At 34.4% G+C, this 19,328-nt stretch overlaps 2 protein-coding genes across 5 annotated transcripts in view; one reads left to right on the forward strand and one right to left on the reverse strand.

The window, feature by feature from the left end:
* The window catches only part of SCOC (short coiled-coil protein), a 41,681-nt gene extending 37,263 nt beyond the window's left edge, over positions 1-4,418 (forward strand). For all 4 annotated transcript variants that reach the window (XM_068542530.1, XM_068542532.1, XM_068542529.1 and 1 more), the window contains exons 2-4: positions 858-929; positions 1,300-1,383; positions 2,823-4,418. In XM_068542530.1, coding sequence (XP_068398631.1) covers positions 858-929; positions 1,300-1,383; positions 2,823-2,965 — 299 coding nt within the window. In that variant the 3' untranslated portion in view covers positions 2,966-4,418. The remainder of the gene's footprint in view (positions 1-857; positions 930-1,299; positions 1,384-2,822) is intronic.
* Positions 4,419-10,994: 6,576 nt separating this feature from the next.
* CLGN (calmegin) overlaps positions 10,995-19,328 on the reverse strand; it is a 43,331-nt gene continuing 34,997 nt past the window's right edge. The window contains exons 9-15 of the mRNA XM_068542075.1: positions 17,944-18,057; positions 17,672-17,822; positions 15,877-16,092; positions 14,590-14,715; positions 14,211-14,370; positions 13,066-13,166; positions 10,995-11,246 (exon numbers count right to left, since the gene is read on the reverse strand). Coding sequence (XP_068398176.1) covers positions 11,166-11,246; positions 13,066-13,166; positions 14,211-14,370; positions 14,590-14,715; positions 15,877-16,092; positions 17,672-17,822; positions 17,944-18,057 — 949 coding nt within the window. The 3' untranslated portion in view covers positions 10,995-11,165. The remainder of the gene's footprint in view (positions 11,247-13,065; positions 13,167-14,210; positions 14,371-14,589; positions 14,716-15,876; positions 16,093-17,671; positions 17,823-17,943; positions 18,058-19,328) is intronic.

The raw sequence follows: 19,328 nt of genomic DNA on the forward strand, positions 1-19,328 counted from the left end.
ATAACCAGGAGGTGACAAGTACATATTTTTCATTTAACCCATATTAGTGTTTCAGATAACTAGTATTTTTCTTTTGAATTTTATGTTTAAAAAGTGTTAATTGGTATATATGAAACAATGTTTTAATAATGAAGAATATTTTTAGATTTGTCTTCCTTGCTGCCATTATCCTTAATGTAAGAGCTTTTTCAATTTGCTGTGTTTTCTTTGTCCATACTAAAGATTTTTCACATAATTTACATCAGTGAATATACAATGGCATAAACATTCTTTCATGTTATTATAGTCATAATTATTTTTAGTAGCCACTCCATTAGAAATGGCAACTATAATCAACCAGACTCTGAATGGACAGTTTATGTCGTTTCCAATTTACTAGGTTATAAATAAGGTTGAAGTAAAGATTTTTATGGATGTAATTTTTTTCCTTCTTAATTTTCCTTAGGCTAAATTTCCAAGAGTAAAATTACTTTGTAAAAAATATTTAAATGTTTTTATGAATCTTGTTTATTACTGTACATATTACGTTTAAAATTTGTGTCCAATATTTTGTGTTTGTTTTTCCATAACTTTGCTAGCATTGATCATTATCTTCTTTTAGAAAAATATTTTACAAAATATACAGTGGTATTTTATTATGCATTTCTTTGACTACCAAGAAACTCAACATTTTCTCTTATTTACTTAATACCTCTCTTTGTAAACTGTAAATATTCTTTGCTTATTTCCACACTGGGTATTCATTCTTAGTAAAGCATGTGAAAAGGGTCCTACTGGGTCACTTAATTTTCTTTTGACAAACAAGCTTATATTTCATTATTCTATGTGTCTATGTTTCTAACTTTTTCTTATTGCAGACCATTCATCAAGAATTTCGCATCCAAGGCCCAAAAGTTTGTTACCGAAGATGATGAATGCTGACATGGATGGTATGTTCTTCATTTTCCTTTTTGTATGTTCCTGGTTTTGTGGCGCATACATTGCTTTATTAAGCAATAGAAAGAGCAGAGAATCAATACTTAGAAGGCTTTGATCTTGGCCAGTGTACTTATTTATAATCCCATCTAGTTCTAGAAAAGATTTAAGGCAATTTCCATTCTTTAACTACGAGATGTTGGCAAAACATTTTACCTTCACCTTGGTGTCCTCATCTGCCATGTGGGATTTAACCTTTTATTTTACAGGGCTCTTGTATAAGTCAAGTAAGAATGAATATAAACTATTTTGCAGATCTTTTAAGTGCTATACTACACAAATGGTAGCTAATATTAATAGTAAATCTGAACCTTTTCATTACAGCAGTTGATGCTGAAAATCAGGTGGAACTGGAGGAGAAAACACGACTTATTAATCAAGTGTTGGAACTCCAACACACCCTTGAAGGTTAGCTTGCGTTTTGTATTTTTCTTGACTAACATCCAGGTAATTGAAATTGTAATTGTAAGCAGATTGCTAAATTTTGTTTGTTACTGTGCACAGTTTTTAAAAGTATAAATTTCAAAGTCTACTTCAGTAGTTTTTTTCCTCTCCTGCCTGTAGCTTTGGCTGGTGATTTCAAAGAACAGATACGTTTCAATAAGGAAGTCAAATAGTGTTCTTATGCTTCCCTCTGTAAGGTCTAACATAATGAGCCCCGTTTAAGTCCCTACACTGTGTTACTAAGTCCACTTTAATAAAGCTTATATGAGAGTAAAATCAGTGTATTAGCCTCAGGGATTATAAGGGAACTGATCTGAGTTTTTTCATTTTCTAAATGTCTTGCATAAAATTAATTCCACCAGTGAAACATCTTTTGGTTTTCAACGAAATTAAGAGGTGGTGGTGTTTTTTTTTGAAATCAGATTGAGCAGATCATGTCATTCCAGTGGCTTCCCATCTCACAGTTAATGGAAGCCAGGTTCCTCCCTGGAAGTCTCTCACTTCCCTTTTACCTTTCAGAGTCCTGTCACACTCCCTGACTGGGACACTTCAACCTCCTTGCTGTTCTTTCAGCAAGCGTCTCCTCAGGGTCTTAGCAGTTGCTGTTCCCCTGTGCTTGAATCTTTTCCCTTAGTCATTTGCATATCTGTGTGGCTCATTCTCTTACTTCCTTTAGGTCTCTAGCGAAATTTCCTTAATCAAAATAGCTATCCCTGACTATACTGTATCACAGGACAACTGCCCTTTGCTTCCTGTGACCCTTACCCTTCTTGCTTTTTCTCTTGACCCCCACCCACCCTAAGCCCCATTAGAATGTCAGCTTGTTAAGGGCAGGGACCTTTTTTGTTACCGTTGCCTCTAGAACAGTGCCTGTCTCTTAGAAGGCACCCCAGTAACTTAGTTGCTGAATGACTGAGGTGTGGTATCTTCTTTTTTTAATCAAGACCTGTTCTTTTGAATCTCTTGCTAATGTAAAAATATAAAACGATCAATTGCTTGGAAACTGACTGCATATATCCAGTATGTGAATTCAGTTATGTTCACCTACTACACTGTCTTAAATATTACTAGTAAAGACAATGGTTTTATGATGATATGAACCAAAATTCACATTTTAAAAACAGTATTTTTTTAAATAACCATTTTAAGAGTTAACTACTTAACAAAAATGCTGTTTACAAAGAATAACATTTAGTCTAATGTGAAATCTCTTTTTAGGAATTTTGGCTATTGATTTGTACTCAGTTTACTTTCTTTACCTTAACTTCTAAAGTAGTCTGAGTTTAAAAACAAAATTTAAGGATTGTGGTATTTCTTTTACAAATGAATCTTAATAAGCATTTTATAACATGGAGTCATTGCCATCATTTTGTTGACAATGCGCTTTTTTATTTTTCATATAGATCTCTCTGCAAGAGTAGATGCAGTTAAGGAAGAAAATCTGAAGCTAAAATCAGAAAACCAAGTTCTTGGACAATATATAGAAAACCTCATGTCAGCTTCTAGTGTTTTTCAAACAACTGACACAAAAAGCAAAAGAAAATAAGGGATTGATATCCCTTATGTCTTATGGAATTGCTGCTGATCTTTTTTTCTTTAAAACTTGGATCGATTCCAAAAGTTATAGTACTTTTGTTTGTGGCTTCACTGAGTATTTATGAAGATATGTCAGATCTAAGCAAAATTAAGAGCATAACAGAAGACTTCCATGAGTTTGTGTATTATGTTAGTCTATGAAAATGTGCAAAGGTATTGTAGAGACTTTATAATTAGAAATGCATATATTTATGAAACTTGAAAATGAATGTTATATCAAATTTGCTTTTATAGGTTTAGCATTGTCTTTTATTATAGGCATAGTTAGAGATACAAGAAAATAACCACCGTGTTGTGAAAAAGTGACCAAAATCACGTACTGAATGCACAGCTTTACATACCCTGTCCACCATCGTGTGCCTCTTCTCCATTTGCTTTCTTCCCATTTTCCTTCCCCTAAGGAAAAAATTGGTTTCACATTTGTAAAAAGTAATTTCAGTAGTTAATCATCTAAGAGAGTAGCCCGAACTCTGTTGAAACTTCACCAAAATAAGATACTTTCTCAGCTTAGGGCTTATTTGTTATAGTTAGTAATAAGATAGGATAGTTGGTTTCTGTTTAATCAATTGAAAATGGGGGCTATAAAGATGAAGATTTTTCTTTGAAACTGAATTATCATATTGGGAAGATTTGTTGTTAAAAACTTCCTTTGCACAGAATAATCCACTTGATACCTGAAAAGATGAGCTCTGGTTGTGTGTGTGTTTGAAACAGAAAATTTTGAGGAAAAATAGAAATAGGGTAGGAGAAGTATTCAATACTTGGTAAGTACTTGTAACCAACTCCAAATGTTTTTACTCCAGATTTGTGTTATCTCTGGCACAGATCAGATTTGAGGGGGGAATATATAAGAAAATGGATTAAGTTTGGCTAACCTTATGTAAACCACACCTAGAAGGGAATAAAGTTTGGTCTCAGGTTTATTTGCAGTACCCAGATGATCAACTTTGCAAAGTCCCTTAAAAAGTGTATTAGTATCAGAATCATGAATAAAATGGGAGAGTTTTACATGTATACTAATTGATGCTTTCTCAGTATTTTATCTCACTACTTCTCCCAGAATTTTCTGTAAACCCAACTACTGGTTTGCAGAGTTTTAGTCATTTAAGTTTTTTAAAATTTAGTTTGTACATTCCATTTGGTAAAGAAATCAGTATCACAAGTAATGTTAAAATATTAAATAGGAAAAGAGATCCACTAATATAGTTTATGGTTATTAAATTTAGGCTAATCATGGAAGAATCTTAATGTTTGTATTGGTGTTAAGATTTGATGACTTTAGCTGTATGAATATATAATAGTCATACTGCAAACATTTTGCATCCCTTTGTGACCTAATTTTTAAACATTTAAAACTGTATTGCTATTATGCTTTGCTGTTTAATAAAAAGCTGTTTCAAAAATTGCATGTGTTTTGATATTGTTGCGTAAGTAACTGGGATATATACAGTGGTGCAGTGGTGTATCAGGGTTGTTCAAAGCCACAGGATAAGTAGCATATCTTATTTAAGTACCAGTTACTGGATGTTTAAGGGAATACTATTTTTTTTTAAATTAATTTATTTGTATTATTTTTGGCTGCATTGGGTCTTTGTTGCTGCATGTGGGCTTTCTCTAGTTGCGGCGAGTGGGGGCTAGTCTTCATTGCAGTGCGCGGGCTTATTGCAGTGGCTTCTCTTGTTGCGGAGCACGGGCTCTAGGCGTGCAGGCTTCAGTAGTTGTGGCACGCGGGCTCAGTAGTTGTGGCTCGCGGGCTCTAGAGCGCAGCCTCAGTAGTTGTGGCGCATGGGCTTAGTTGCTCCTCAGCATATGGGATCTTCCCGGACCAGGGCTCGAACCCATGTCCCCTGCATTGGCAGGTGGATTCTCAACCACTGCGCCACCAGGGAAATCCGGGAATACTATTCTTATTAAAACAAATATAGGATATTATACCTTAATTTAAAAAATAAAAGCAAAGAATTCAAAGAAAAGGATCCAAGATTGCCAGGGGAAAGGTGGTTGTATTTTTTAGGTTAGGCTAAGCTCTTGTAACGAGATGCAATGGTAAAAAAAACACAGAAGTTTCTCTTCCAACTAATGGTTCTGAGGTGAGCATTGTAAACTAACAAACAGGCTTTGTGAGCTGGGGATTTCTCTGCCATTTTCAACCGTGGCTTCCAAGTCACACTAGTTACCGCCATTCTGATTTGCAGAAAAATGCATGGGGTACACATGCAGGGTTTATGGGTTGGGCCTGCTGGAAATGGCTCATGTCCTCTCACATTCCCAAGGGCGTGGGGTTTAGATGCAAGAGTGGCTGAGAAATGTAGTCGCTGGCTGGAAGCCATATTCCCGCTACGACTTTATTATGGAAGCCGACGGAGGATGAGGGTGGCAGCAGCTTCAGCCACAGCCCTCTTCTCTTGCTAGTAAGTATCTGTGCCCAGCCTTCTTCCCATACACAGAACGTACTCAGCCTCTCCTCATCCAGTTACTGACTCAGCTCAAAATCCAGGATCTCTATCAAGCTCTGTCAGCTGTAGATGTGACTCCTAGTAGTCTGACCACCTCTAAACTGATGACAGATTATTTGCTCTGCCCATTTATAATGGTCTAGTGGGGATAGGATACCTAAATAAAAACTCTAAATTTGGACAACGGAATAAAGGGAAACACATCAAAGCAGTTGTGGAATACTCCTGGGAGAGAGACCCTGTGAAGATCCTGTCTCTGATAGTGGACGAAGTTCCTTGATTAGACCCTGACTGTAATCTCTGGCCAGGGACTGCCCTTTCCCATTGCTCTCCATGGCTTCCCCCAACTGGAAAGTTACTCCTTGTCCGTTCCCCCGCCCCCACCCAGGACTCTGAAGTAGAGTTTGGAGTATTCCCCTCATGGGAGTTGTGAAAGCAGTCCACTTAGCGCTGGTGTGAGTCTGCTGCCCATCGTCTGTAGGCCAAGCTCACGTTTCTTGGGCTGTACAGTTCCCTCAAGAACAACCTTGTTGTCGATATGCTTCAGTTCCATAGGCTAGGAATCACAATCAAGTTCTTCCCTAGACCAAATTCTCAAAGTTTGCTTGCCTTCCTTCCTCTCAGGACCCTGCCTCTCTTTCATGGAGGCTACTTTGAAACCAACTGAAAATAAGACTGCGCTGGGACTGCGACACCCAGGTATCACTGCAGGGCTGGGTCCCTTTGACTGCCTTAACGCTTAGAAGAGAAGTCTTAACCGGCCTTCCCCTTCTACCTCCCACATCTCAAAAATAAAACCATTTTGAACTTTTTCTGCTATTCAGGGTACAGAAGCAATTAGCTTTTCTAATCTTGTGACGTACCTAATATGTGTGATCCTTCTCTATTCCCTTCCATCTCTGCTTGGACACTGGTAAGTAAGTTCCTTCTTGTGATGATACCTTGCTAAAAGCATCAAGGAACAGCCAATTCATTTCACATTTTGGCTTTTCCAACTGCTGTCCTACAGCTGTTAACTCAGAAGGTGACAAAATGTTACCTGAAATACATGCCCCACCTGGTCATCATATGAATGGTAAACCAGTGCTATATATTGTTTTCATTATGGCAATATCTTCAGGATGTCATTTCCGTATTAGAAATACAGGTGGTAAACAGTGTGCACAGGGACTGTGCCTAGCTTCTGATCAAGACTCTCCTTGACCAAACTTTAACCAGGTTCTTCTGAGCCCTCTTTGTCTAGGCCTCATGTTAGGCCCTGTCTTCAGCCTGCCTAGTCCAGTTTTAGTAAAAATCCTGCTAGGTGAATCTGATCACCCTGCCTGCCTTCAGCAAGAATCCTGTTAAATCAGCATGGCAAGCACCCTTCTACCCTCGATGTCTCCTCTTAGGAATTTTCCATCCACCAACCCTCCCCTGACCCACTCTGCTCAACGACTATAAATCCCCAGCTGTCTTCACTGTATCTGGAGTTAAGCCCATTCTCTCCCCCCATGGTGATAGTGTTGGCCCTATTGCAATAGTGCTGAATAAAGTCTTCCTTATTGTTTTAACCAGTGTCAGAATACATTTTTAATAGTGATACTTCCTAGCTCTAATTGCTGGTGGAATGATGACTGGCAGGGACCGCTTTTCCTCAGGGTCTCCCAGTAGAACTTCCCTCAATACTAACACTAGTATTCCATCCAAAATTTGTCCTCTTTATATTCCCTTTGGACTTTACTTATAGCAAGTTAATACAGCTCACAATCCTTTATCTGGAACTCTTGGGACCAGATATTTCAGAATTTGGAATTTTTCATTTCATAAAGTATTATGACTCATACACCAGTACAGCTTGGGGCAGCACTTGGAATCAAATACATTAACATTTTTGTAGCGAAATATATGAATTTAATACTAAGTTAGTTACGTAAGTAAAGACTACATGTAGCCGGTCAGGGAGGTCAGGTTTGGCTGCCAAATGAGTTTTGATGTCAAACAGGAAAAACTTCAGATTTACAGAGATTTTTGGAATTTGGAATTGTACGTGTAACAATAAAACAATTTGTGGAGAAATAACCAAAATCATCCAAGCATGCAGTTCCAACCAGTTTATGATGTCACATTTATATTCCTGATCAAGTCCTTTCTCCAAACGAGAAGTGAAAGGTGAATTATATATTCTAGAATTACTTTTATGGTCCAAAACAAAGCAAAATTGATCTTAATTCTTTAGAATGCAGTCTTTCTTTACTTTCCCCAATAATTTTGTTTTTCCCTATCTTAACACCCTCTAGTGGTTGTCATCAGATATTTCTTCAATGCTGATATAATCAAAATTGCCAGCAAAGACCAGATATTACTTTAGTTGGTGAGACCACTTGTACATCATGAAAGAACAGAGAATGTGACTAAATGAAAGGTTAACAATTGGAAGAATGACTTAATTGCCTCTTAGCTACTCTATCCTAAAAACAAGCTACAGTCTATTTCACTTAAATCATAGAGATTAATGATATTTGAAGATATTTACTATAACAAGGACTTTATGTTGGCTTTAGGACCTAATTTACCATATAATGGAAGGGGTATTGAGGAGTGATGACGGAAGCTAAAGTAATATATTGTAATCGACTGTATAATGTATTTGCCTTGTTTTAAATTTTCTATTATTATCTATAGATGGCTTATCAAATGTTTAGTCTAAGTAATTAAAACTTGAAATTACTCCAAAATTTTACAAAAGACATAAAACTCTATTCATTTAAGAAACACAAAATATGTGGTAAGATACTATGTTAGGTGTTAAAAGATCATTTTAAAAAAATTATCCTGTTGCCCATTTTCTCTAAAATTACCATTGCTTTTCCATGTATTTGGATCTCTACAAACTTCAAATGCATTCAGAAATACATTTTCTCTCCCATCAACCTGCTTCATCTGACCTGTCAGATTAGGGATAATTTTATTTCCTTAACTCCTCACAGCTGTCACGCTATGGAAATGGGAGCTATAATTTCGGAAGAGATTATTAGAATTTATGTAGAAAATGCTACTATTATGTTTAAATAAATCCTTTACATGAGATTGAAGTAGTTATCCAATATTAACCATATGATATTTCATCTCTAAATCCTGCTGAACTTAAAAACAGAACCACAATTGAAAAGAGAACAAAAAAGCTTCACAGGTACCTAGAGTGTAATATATTTATGTTTTAACTATTCTGAATAGTTTCCACTGAAAACTATTAGTTTTCTAAATTAGTATTGTAAATTTCTAAGGTACATTATATTCATTGCTAGTGGTTAATTTTCACACGTAAGCAGGTTCATCCTGTGTGTCTTGCAAATGTAGACTGACGCTTGAAAAGAGCTCCTAGTTCTAGTAGTATGTATCTTCCTAGATGAATGACCAGTGGAAGCAAGGTTACCTTAAAAAAATGTTCAAGAAAAAGGAAGTTACTTTAGCCTGGTCAAGTTAAAAAGCCTCTAAAAAGGCCAACTGAAATAAAGAGCAAAATCCATTTATTTTTCTCCTTTATTAGAGGAAAGGATAAAACTTAAATCGTTTTAAACAATAAAGTCACATTACGGTGGTAAAAGGAAAAAGCCATTTCGTTATTGAAGAAGACTCTATGCTTTGTCTACTGCATGGATCTAATACACAAATTTAAACCTATCAGGCATGGTACATCCACAGGAAGGAGCTGTGAACTGGCAAAAACTGGTTGCTCAGATTTTACCACTACAAGCTCATGGAGTTTAACCAGATGTGAAAGTTAAAATTAATCTGCAACCAAGAAAGTAAAAAAAGCTTTAATAATCTTTAGAAAAAAATGATCATATATAAGACACTTGTCGGCAAGAAGTTTTCCATAAAGTTAAGAAAGGATTTATCTCATGAAGTAGTAGTTTACTTTCAGAAACATTCTCATCTAGAATCATTCAATATGTCTAGTTCACTTGGACATTCCCAATACAAAGCAAGAAAGGGAGTCCCTGCAAGATGTGTTACGTTTAGTCAGCATTAAATAAATACAAAGTATGGTTAACTACATATTAAGATTGTCCACCACCAATTTATGGAAAGTTCAGAACACAGCAATGGAATAAAGCACTTATTTTCATTTTCAGTTCACTCCCTGAAATAAGGAGTGAATAGTGGCTATACTGGCTGTGTTTGGCTTCCTTTATGTCAGAGGAGAAGCTAGAGGCTCCTTTTCCTTATACATAAGCTTTAAGTGTACTACTGGGGAGGGGGATGTACGGGAGGCGGGCTTACCCAAGGATGGGATGTATATGTCCATGAAGGAATCCAAAATATTACCCAACTAGTATAGAGTTCTCTAGATAGTTGGTATTAAAGTAGTTCCATGGTCTCAAAGATTTAGATCACCTTCCAAAGGGTCTGTCACCCAAACATGAAAAATTCTTAAATATGTTAAATGGAATAATACAGCTCTACTATAATGTACTTCTGTGACTTTTGGTACCTACAGTCGTTCCTTGGTATCCACTGGGGATTGGTTCCAGGACGCCTGGCAGATACCAAAATCCACAGATGCTCAAGTCCCATAGTTGACCATCCTTATCTGCAGATTCTGCATCAGAGGATTCAACATACCGTGTAGTACTGTAGAATTAATTGAAAACAAAATCTGTGTATAAGTGGACCCACGCAGTTCAAACCTCTGTTGTTCAAGGGTCAACTGTGTTTTAAAAAGAGGAGCAATAGTCTACCATAGAGGCAGCTTTGAAGCTAGATGAGACAATAGATTTGAATTTGTCGGAAAAAAGATAAAAATACAAAGCATGATGATTGAGATTAGCCATTACAGTCTGTTAATGATCAGATAAAAGAAAGACTCCCCAATCATAATTTACCTATTAAAGAGGGTATCATTTAAAGAAGAAAAAATATTTAAATTTTATTTTCAAGAGCAATGTAGGCATAAGCAATCTTGTAAACAGAGTAAGCCATTCTGGCATAAAACAACTGTAACAGCTTCAAAAAAATCTGTACACCATTTCGTTTTGATAAACCTCTTATCTCTGTATTCAAATGCAAGTATGCTGCACTACTGACCAGTGATTCTATGAATGACACATAGACATTTCAGTTTTGTTGATTTGTCTGTCAACAAAGCACCTCTTGAAAGGACTCTATAATTTACGTGAACAATGGACCGTAACTATAATTTGACACAAAGTAGGTAAATGTGGGTCACATGCAACACTTCCAATTGTTGACAGAAACAAACAACCATACAGAAACTTTACTGCATTTAGCTCTGTACAACAGAACTCACTCTTATTTATACTATGGAACTACCAGTTATACTGTAGTATAGCCGTTTAAGGGGAAATTCCAATAACTGATTCTTCCAATAGCAGTGAAGTTGCTGCGTATTATTTTGCTCTGTAGAAACCAAAACTTTCTCCAAACTATTAAAACTGTGTAACTTCTAATGCTATTAATCTCTTAAAATTTGACATGTAATGTGCCACTTTTCTTTTATTCTAAATTCAAAGACCAGGTTAACTTCAAAGTTTTTTATTTCTGAAAAATAAGATTAAAATAAACGTCTGAAAGAATAACATTGCTAGATAGTAGAAACAGGATGTGCAGATTGACTCAAGTTCAGTTCTGGCACACCGACTTGAGAATGCCAACTCTCTCTCTTAGGAATTAAAAATACTTGAATACAGGTTACTCCTTTCGTACTCTTCTTTTGCGTACTGACTTTACTGGCCCATCTCCAGATCCTGTGCTCTCATCTGCTTCTCTCATCTAGGGAAAAAAATATGAAAACGTTTATTTTCATACAGTGGGCAACTAGTAGAGAGTAGTAAATAATGTTATTTCTTATTCTCTAAAATACATGTTTCTAACAAAACATCTTTATGTTTATATATATATATATCTTTATCTTTGTTCCTTTACTTAATAACTGATCAAAAACGTGTATATAAATTGATATGTTTCAATTTGTTCATCTTTTGCCATGATTACATTTTTAGAATAACTGTTTGTCAAATATGCATCTGACAAGGAATAATGCTAATACCTCAATTCATGATTTTATTTCATGATTTACAACTTAATCTAATGTTGGTTAATTAAAGGTTATATGATATTTTCATTGTGGGATATTAAGCATTAACTATACATCACAATGTTTCTGTAAGTAATGAATTGCTGAGCTGGTTTTACAGAGACTTTTTCAGAACTTCTGGTACCTAATACTTTGAGAAAAATTAACAGAGAGGAAAGGGAAACATCAAACTTATGATTTGGGCTTTTTCTCTCCTTTAATTCTTATCCTTCCAGAATAATCGTTTATATATAAATTAAACTTGTATAACAATAAAATAATGCAGGTATTATACAAAACAGTTATAATTATTTCTAAAGGTTATATTATATAAAAATTGATTTATTTTAGCTCACTGACAAACATATAAGAAGATTAAAAGACTGAAAAGATGGAATTTAGATACTTTTAAAGGTACACAAAATATTTTACAAAGCAAAATATAACTAGAATACACATTCAGTGAATGATTCCAAGTATTATTATTAAAAGAGTGACGGCGGGAAACAAGGACTGTTTAAAACTCTGTTCTGGAAGAAATTATCTTCACCCAACTCCCTCTAAATAAAGATATTCATACTAGATAATGAGCCCCAAAACCCATTTAAAAAAAACCTCACTAGGCAGTTAAGACCAGTAACCAGGTATATGTACTGAATAAGCTTTAGAAAACAACTAAAACAATAACAACAGAAGTTTATCTGGGAGATTTCTTCAAATAAACAAAATAGCAAGTTTATCTCATCACATGCAACAGTCCAGGCATAACGGACCTTTACCCTACCTAACTCTAAGCTCTGAGAGTGCTGGGGACGGTGACTGGCAGGTGGGGCTATGCAGCTCTTAGAGGGCTAGAGAAGCAGAGAAAACAGGCTTGGGGGGTATATACTAGGTGAAAGAAGAAACCTCGGGTTCTGAATTATACCTGGATGGTTTCTGATTCCATAATAACTGACTATAAAAAAAGGCACTGTGGAAAGTTCTATCATACATCAGGATGGAAAAGGGGGCAGACATATCAAGTTAATGAAAAACTAGTTTATTAAAGATTTGAGAAAAACACCATTACCAGGCATAGTACTCAACTACCCAATGAATGAAATCTTTCAAAATGTTACAGTAAATAACTGTGACAGAATGTTTTCACAATGGCTAAAAGAAAATTGTCTTGTAATAAACAGAATTACTTTTTAAATATTCAGATGGTCTGCTTATTACACCTTTCAACAAAACACCTTAATGAAGTCATTTTTTACAGACGTAGCTCTCTCTTTATATTTTGTAAACCAAAGGCTTACTTTATACTGTTTCATTAGGCATTAAGACGACATAAATTACAGTATTTTCATGCTTTCCTTATGGATACATTTTAAAGCAATATATATGCTCTTAAGAAAGCTGGGAGAAATATGGCAAAAAATTCTTCAAAAACCATACTGCTTTTATTAAATATTTTTTTATGGATTAACAGTCATACATAGAAACTAGTTTATTTTCTGTTAAAGAGTTGCTTACCTCATCCTCTGATCCAGACTTATTTGATTTATTACCTTCTTCTTGTCCTTCTATGATTTCAATTTCTTCTTCACTCTTTTCCTCAGGTTCACCTTCCTCTTCTAGAATTTTTTATTAAACAGATTTTATTAAAGGCAAAAACTCGAATTAGAATTTTGCTATTTAAAAGTATTAAATAAAAGTGGAAGGATGTATTTAAATTCCAATATTTAAAAGCAATTTCTTCCATTAGACATTTTTAAAAATTTAAATAGAAATATTTATTTTACCACATTTTATAAATAAATCATCATATTTGAGGAAAGGGGCAGGTTTAAAGAATTTTAAAGCACTCAGTCTGTATGTAAAATGAAAACCAAAGAATTGTGTGTGTGTGTGTGTGTGTGTACACACATATATGTAAATATGTGTGTGCATGTGTATTTTGAGAGAGTATGTTTTTTAAGTCAACTGTTTCATCAACTATTAAGTTAAAAACAGTGTTCAAGATATAATTTAGGTTATAAAGCGCTCATTCTGGAGCCTGGCTTGGGATGCCTGACAACTACCAATAGTTTTATTGCTACCTAGATGTGCATAAGGAAGTCTCACTGGAGAGGCACCAAAAAGCCTCAGCTGTCTTCAGTTCTAACATCTTCTGGAGTTTAGAAGAGGGTGGAAAGGGGACGTATGATTTAGCAATCCTTTCAAGAGATTAAACTATTGGTTCCACATGATAAATTATCCGATAAACAACAGCCCTTGGGAGACTTGGTGTGGATTTTGTTGCTGCAATCACCTGCCTTAAACCGATTACTCTTCTACAGAAGCCATGGTCTGTACCTCCCGTGTCATCCTTGGCGGGGAGAAAAATCTTTGCAAAAAGCTATGGCATATGGGATTCATAGCTGCTAGGTTCTGAAGCAACTGAACACTTTTTACAACTCTTTCTTCCTAGAAAACAAAAGTCATACATTGGATGTCTGCTCAGGTACAACCCAGGCAAGGATGTTACTCCTCTTCGCCAGTCACGCCTTCTTGGGGATTCAAATGGTATAAATCTGACAATAAACAAGTGCAACAGCTAGTGTTTACCACTTAATCTACTATTTTAACTGAGCTTTGCCCAGCTTTGTCCCCATTATAAATCACCATCATCATCTTACCTTTTTCAAGAATTTCACCATCACTTTGCTGTTTTTCCTCTTCCAAGTCCACTGGTTTCTCCAGGGCTGCTTTCTCTCCCTTCACTTCTTGCTCTAGTCCTCCCTTTGTTTGTGGTTTACATATGTCCGGTTTTTTGAACTCTGCATCTTCATATCTTTTCTGTCGCAGTTTAACACAAGTTATTTTTACTAAAAGCAAAGCACTATTTACAAAAAGATTTTTTGCAATAAGTGATATCATAGTGAACTATCAGTAAAAACTTATAGGCAATTTAGTTTATTACTTTTAAGAGCCACTTGCTCCAATACAGAACTCCTAAACACTAAGAGATTTTTTTTTTTTTTTTTTTTACTGTTGACGAAAATTCATTTTCTTTACCTTTACTTTTCTTGGCCAACAAAATGAAGTAATTAATGCTATTGGAAGCACTGCTGTCACAAGATAAATGAACCAAAGCCATGGGCGCTCTTCAGTAGCTGCCATCAACTGTTTGAATATACTAGGCTAGAGAAGAAATAAGCATAAAAAGGCAATTAAGATTTTATAAACCTTCATTCAGAAATACAGCCTACAAAAACAAAAAACTTATTTCACCTAGGTGGTTTTATATTAAGGAATCATGAATTTGCAAGATAAAAAATATTTTATTTTCTCATTTTATACTTCGTAAAGTTTAAACAATTATTCGCATGCATTGCTGTTTGACAGTTTGTAGTAGAAGGTACATTATACTATATAGGTGAATATTGCTAACCTACCAGCAAGAATTAGGACAGTTTTCTTTTTTGGTAAGTTTTAGGATAGAACTACTCTTTATGGATGTATTATCTGCTTCATTTAGAAGTACACAACTCTCTGATAACTCATCCTGTACTTTTAAAAAACTTACTAAAAAAAAAAAAAAAAAAAATCAACCTGATAATCATTGTGTTTTCTTTTGCTTGTTTATTAACAAATTTTATACACAACCTTCAGGAAGGAAATTGTTTCTCTTACTAAAATAAAATCTAAAATTATCAAATGTTTTAGTTAAAAGAGTTTCCAAATGAGAATCCCTTTACCTTTACTTACTCTTCTGATGGTTTTTGCTAATATCCAAAAAGACCTAATGTGACGTACACATTTTTCTTTACAGTAATTGGTTTTAAAGATAGATTCTCCAAGATGCATTGTGTTGAAATATTTAGCTTATTCTTTTCTAAGTAGTGTTAAGATTTGGGGAAAAAAAACTGGAACATAATAATATTAAATTTTAAAAGTTTCTATACTCCTCTAAGTGAAAAGTAGTTAAAATGAATAAAGAATATTTAGATTACTGTTCCCACTTAGGCCTTAAATTGATAGGTGACAAAGATATTAAGTCTCATTTCTAGTAGTAGTAGTGGTCTTATTTCTATAACCATCAAAAGGCACTCAATCCCATTATGCTATCATAATTTAATAAATGAAATGAAGACTTACATATATATAATTCATTATTAGTTTATAATGAAGCTGTATCATAATTTGGTAAAGCTAAATATTCTGTTTACATAAATTTATTTAAATATGTTTCTTTAGCATTTAGTAATTATTGCACATTTATTTACCTTTTTATAGGCCATTTGTACAACCTATAACCAGGACCACATCCTATTATTACCATATGGTAAATACTGTATGTACCTCATTATCATTTTCTATCATTATTTTCACTCCCCAGCCATCTGCAGCCCAGCGATCTGCTACTTCCTTTTCCGAACAAATAATAAAATTATCAAAGTAGATATCAGAGGTCATGGACCAAAGCTCTAAACCAAGAGCACGGAAGGAAGTCAGAAGAAATGGGTGATTGTCTTCAAAATAATCTGGATTAGGAATTTTTCGAGGACTCCAGATACCCTGCGAGAAAAAATAATTTAAAGACATTTTCAAATAAAATAATTTCATTATAAATGTTACTCAAGAAGTAGTTGCTGTTGAATGAAATTAGCAATACTAACTGGAAAAAAGAAAACTTTAACTGATAATTAATTCATTAGTAATTCACCAGAAATAAAATCTTGTTTCTTCTTATCCGGAACACGATGTTCCCTATGAAATATAGCCTGTACACGATGTTCCCTATGAACAATGACTTTAAACTCTGCAAAAGGGGACTTCCCTGGTTGTCCAGTGATTAAGACTCTGTGCTCCCAATGCAGGGGCCCTGGGTTCAATCCCTGGTTGGGGAACTAAGATCCCACATACCACAACTAAGCCCACGTGCTGCAACTACTGAGCCTGTGCGCTCTAGAGCCGGCACGCTGCAACTAGAGAAGCCTGAGCGCCACAACGAAGACCCAGCACAGCCAAAATAAGTAAAATAAATAAATAAATACATAAATAAATAAGTAAACTGCAAAAAAAAAAAAAAAAGAGGCAGAGTGAAAATCCAATACAGAAACTTGAGTAATTAAATTTCACAACTGACACTATATTAGACAAGTTTTTTTTTTTTTTTTACATTTAGTAAAGATATTCAAGACAAGATATCATTAAAATTGTTCAAATCAGAGAGATCACTGTATGGCAAAAACGGAACCGCAACTTTCAACATATACTCGTGATAGGCATCAATAATCAATCATGGTTGAATCTCAGAACAATTATTCAACACAGAAGTTCCATTAGATCTTGAATGATTAAACTCAACCAAATCAAATAAATTGGACAATATGATCACTCACTGACTTATTCCACCATCACATATGTCTATTCTGTGCCAGGCACTATGCCAGATGCTAGGATACAGTGGTAATCAAGGCAGACATGGTCCCTGCATTATGGTGTTTAAAGTCTAATGAAGGAGATAGACATTAAACAAAAAAGTTACCAAAACAGACACTTTGTGATAAATACTATAAAGAAAAACTACAGTGAGCAAAAAGAATATATAACTGTATATATAAAATAAATGTTAGAAAATGTCAATGAATAATTAGATGAAACTAGAGGGTTAAATGGATAACATAAGGACTTCCACCCCCAAAACTAGGTATACTCAAAAAATATCTGATTCATATTAGGGAAAAAAATTCAATTTTAATAATACCAGAGAGTAAGGAGCACGTTAATTAAGCACAGACTTTAATTACTAAAATGTACAACCTGAGTCTTCTTGATCAGAACTCACTTCTTATATTTAATTCTAAAATAAAATTTTATTCCAAAGTGATCATCAGTTGATTACTAAGGAAAAATATAGTATAAAGTAACTTATCTTTAGTTCTTAATTTTATTCCCCCAGAAAATTAAATAAGGAATGTTTCACTTTTTAAACATAAATTAGTTGGAGTCTATGTTCTTTGACTTCTTAAGATAGCTGAGGCACACTATTATACAAATCAAATTTCCTGAAGTTAACATAACATTATCAATAACTAGATAAATAGCACAACATTTTAAAGTTTACTATGGGACTGGAACAAGTGGTTATTACCTGGTAGTTAGGGTTATCTATCATTGGAGGTCTCCATACTCCTTTGTATTTTGGGTTATCTATCATGGGAGGGCTCCACTCACCACACCCAATCCGACATTCTGGATTAGAAATCTGAGGTGCCTCCCATTCTCCATCCATGTCTTCATTCCTTAGGATATTAGAACAAAGCAAATGGAGTAACCTCAAGTCTCTCCTGTCAGTCATATAAACTAATAACAAAAAAGCAAGTAAGAAACATATGAAATTGACATTTGAAGATGAATGCTTACCAGTCAATGGGTTTTTCAGCATTAGGATCTGGAATAAATTTCGGTTCATTATCAAGCCAGCCATCAGGTTTAACAACACTTGAATCTTCTATTTGGGCAGGTTCACTTTCATCCCTGTAAATACAGTATTTTACGCTAATTATTAATTATTCAAGCAGTTTAAAAATGCACGTTACAAAATTCATAAGGTACCAAAAGGCATTTCCTACCCTGTCTTTGTACCTACTACCTCCCCTCTCTCTCATCCACCTAAATCTTCTGCTATACACTTTTTTATATATATTACTTGTTATGTTCTATACACACATGCACATATGTATATGCGTGTGTGTGTGTGTGTGTGTGTGTGTGTGTGTGTGTGTGTATATATATATATATATACACACACAGACTTTTTTTACACAAATGATAGCATTCTATACAGAGCATGTTAGACCTTGCTTTTGTTCACTTAAAAACTCATTCATCAACAAACATATACGAGATGACTACTACATGTCAAGACTGTTCTAGGAGCTAAATATATATCTGCTTCATTCTTCTTAACAGTTGCATAGTTTTCTACTTTGTGAATATATCATAATTTATTTAATCTATCTATTGTTGAGAATAGTGTTTTCAAAAACTTACTATGATGAATAATGCTATAATTAATATCCTGGAATATATTAGAAATTAATAAGAAATTAGTTGTCAGCTATATGAAGTAAAATTTTTTTCCAATTTCTCATGCATTTTTAAATGTAGCTCATGGTGAGGTTTTTAAATTTTTTTTGCCATGTAAAACTCATTTATTTTCATGTAGTTGAAATTTATTAACATTTTCCTTTATGATTCTTCAATTTTATGTCATATTTGGAAAGGTCTTCCCTACTCCAATATTATTTTTTAAAAACTCTCCATATGTAATTCTAGTAATTTTTATATTTTCCTTAAAAAATAACCCTTAGAAAGTAAATTCTAAAGTATATAAACATAGTCACAGTAAGTAGTGAATAGAATTACTAACATAATTTTCGTCTCTACAGAAAGGTAACAATTTTAAATAAGAAGCTACATTATGATTTTCCAAACAAAACTTGAGTAACAAACTGAAATAATCAACAATATATATGTAAAGACTGAGTAACAAACTGAAACAATCAAATCTATGTATGTAAAGACTTGTACTTGCCTGTTATCAATGTTATCTTAGGGTCTCTGAGGGCTCAGAGTAACCGGGGTTTAAAATTTAAGGGTGCATCTCTTTTAGCACTTTATAAAAAAAATTCTCACACATTTCACCAATCAGAATGAGGTTGGTATATACAGTTTCTCTCATTTAAGGGCAAACGTATGTCCCAGCCCTACTCTTTATGGGCAAACAAATATGAAGCAATGTTAGA

This window comes from Eschrichtius robustus, chromosome 4 (genome assembly GCF_028021215.1).
Source record: "Eschrichtius robustus isolate mEscRob2 chromosome 4, mEscRob2.pri, whole genome shotgun sequence".
NCBI classification, from domain to species: domain Eukaryota; kingdom Metazoa; phylum Chordata; class Mammalia; order Artiodactyla; family Eschrichtiidae; genus Eschrichtius; species Eschrichtius robustus.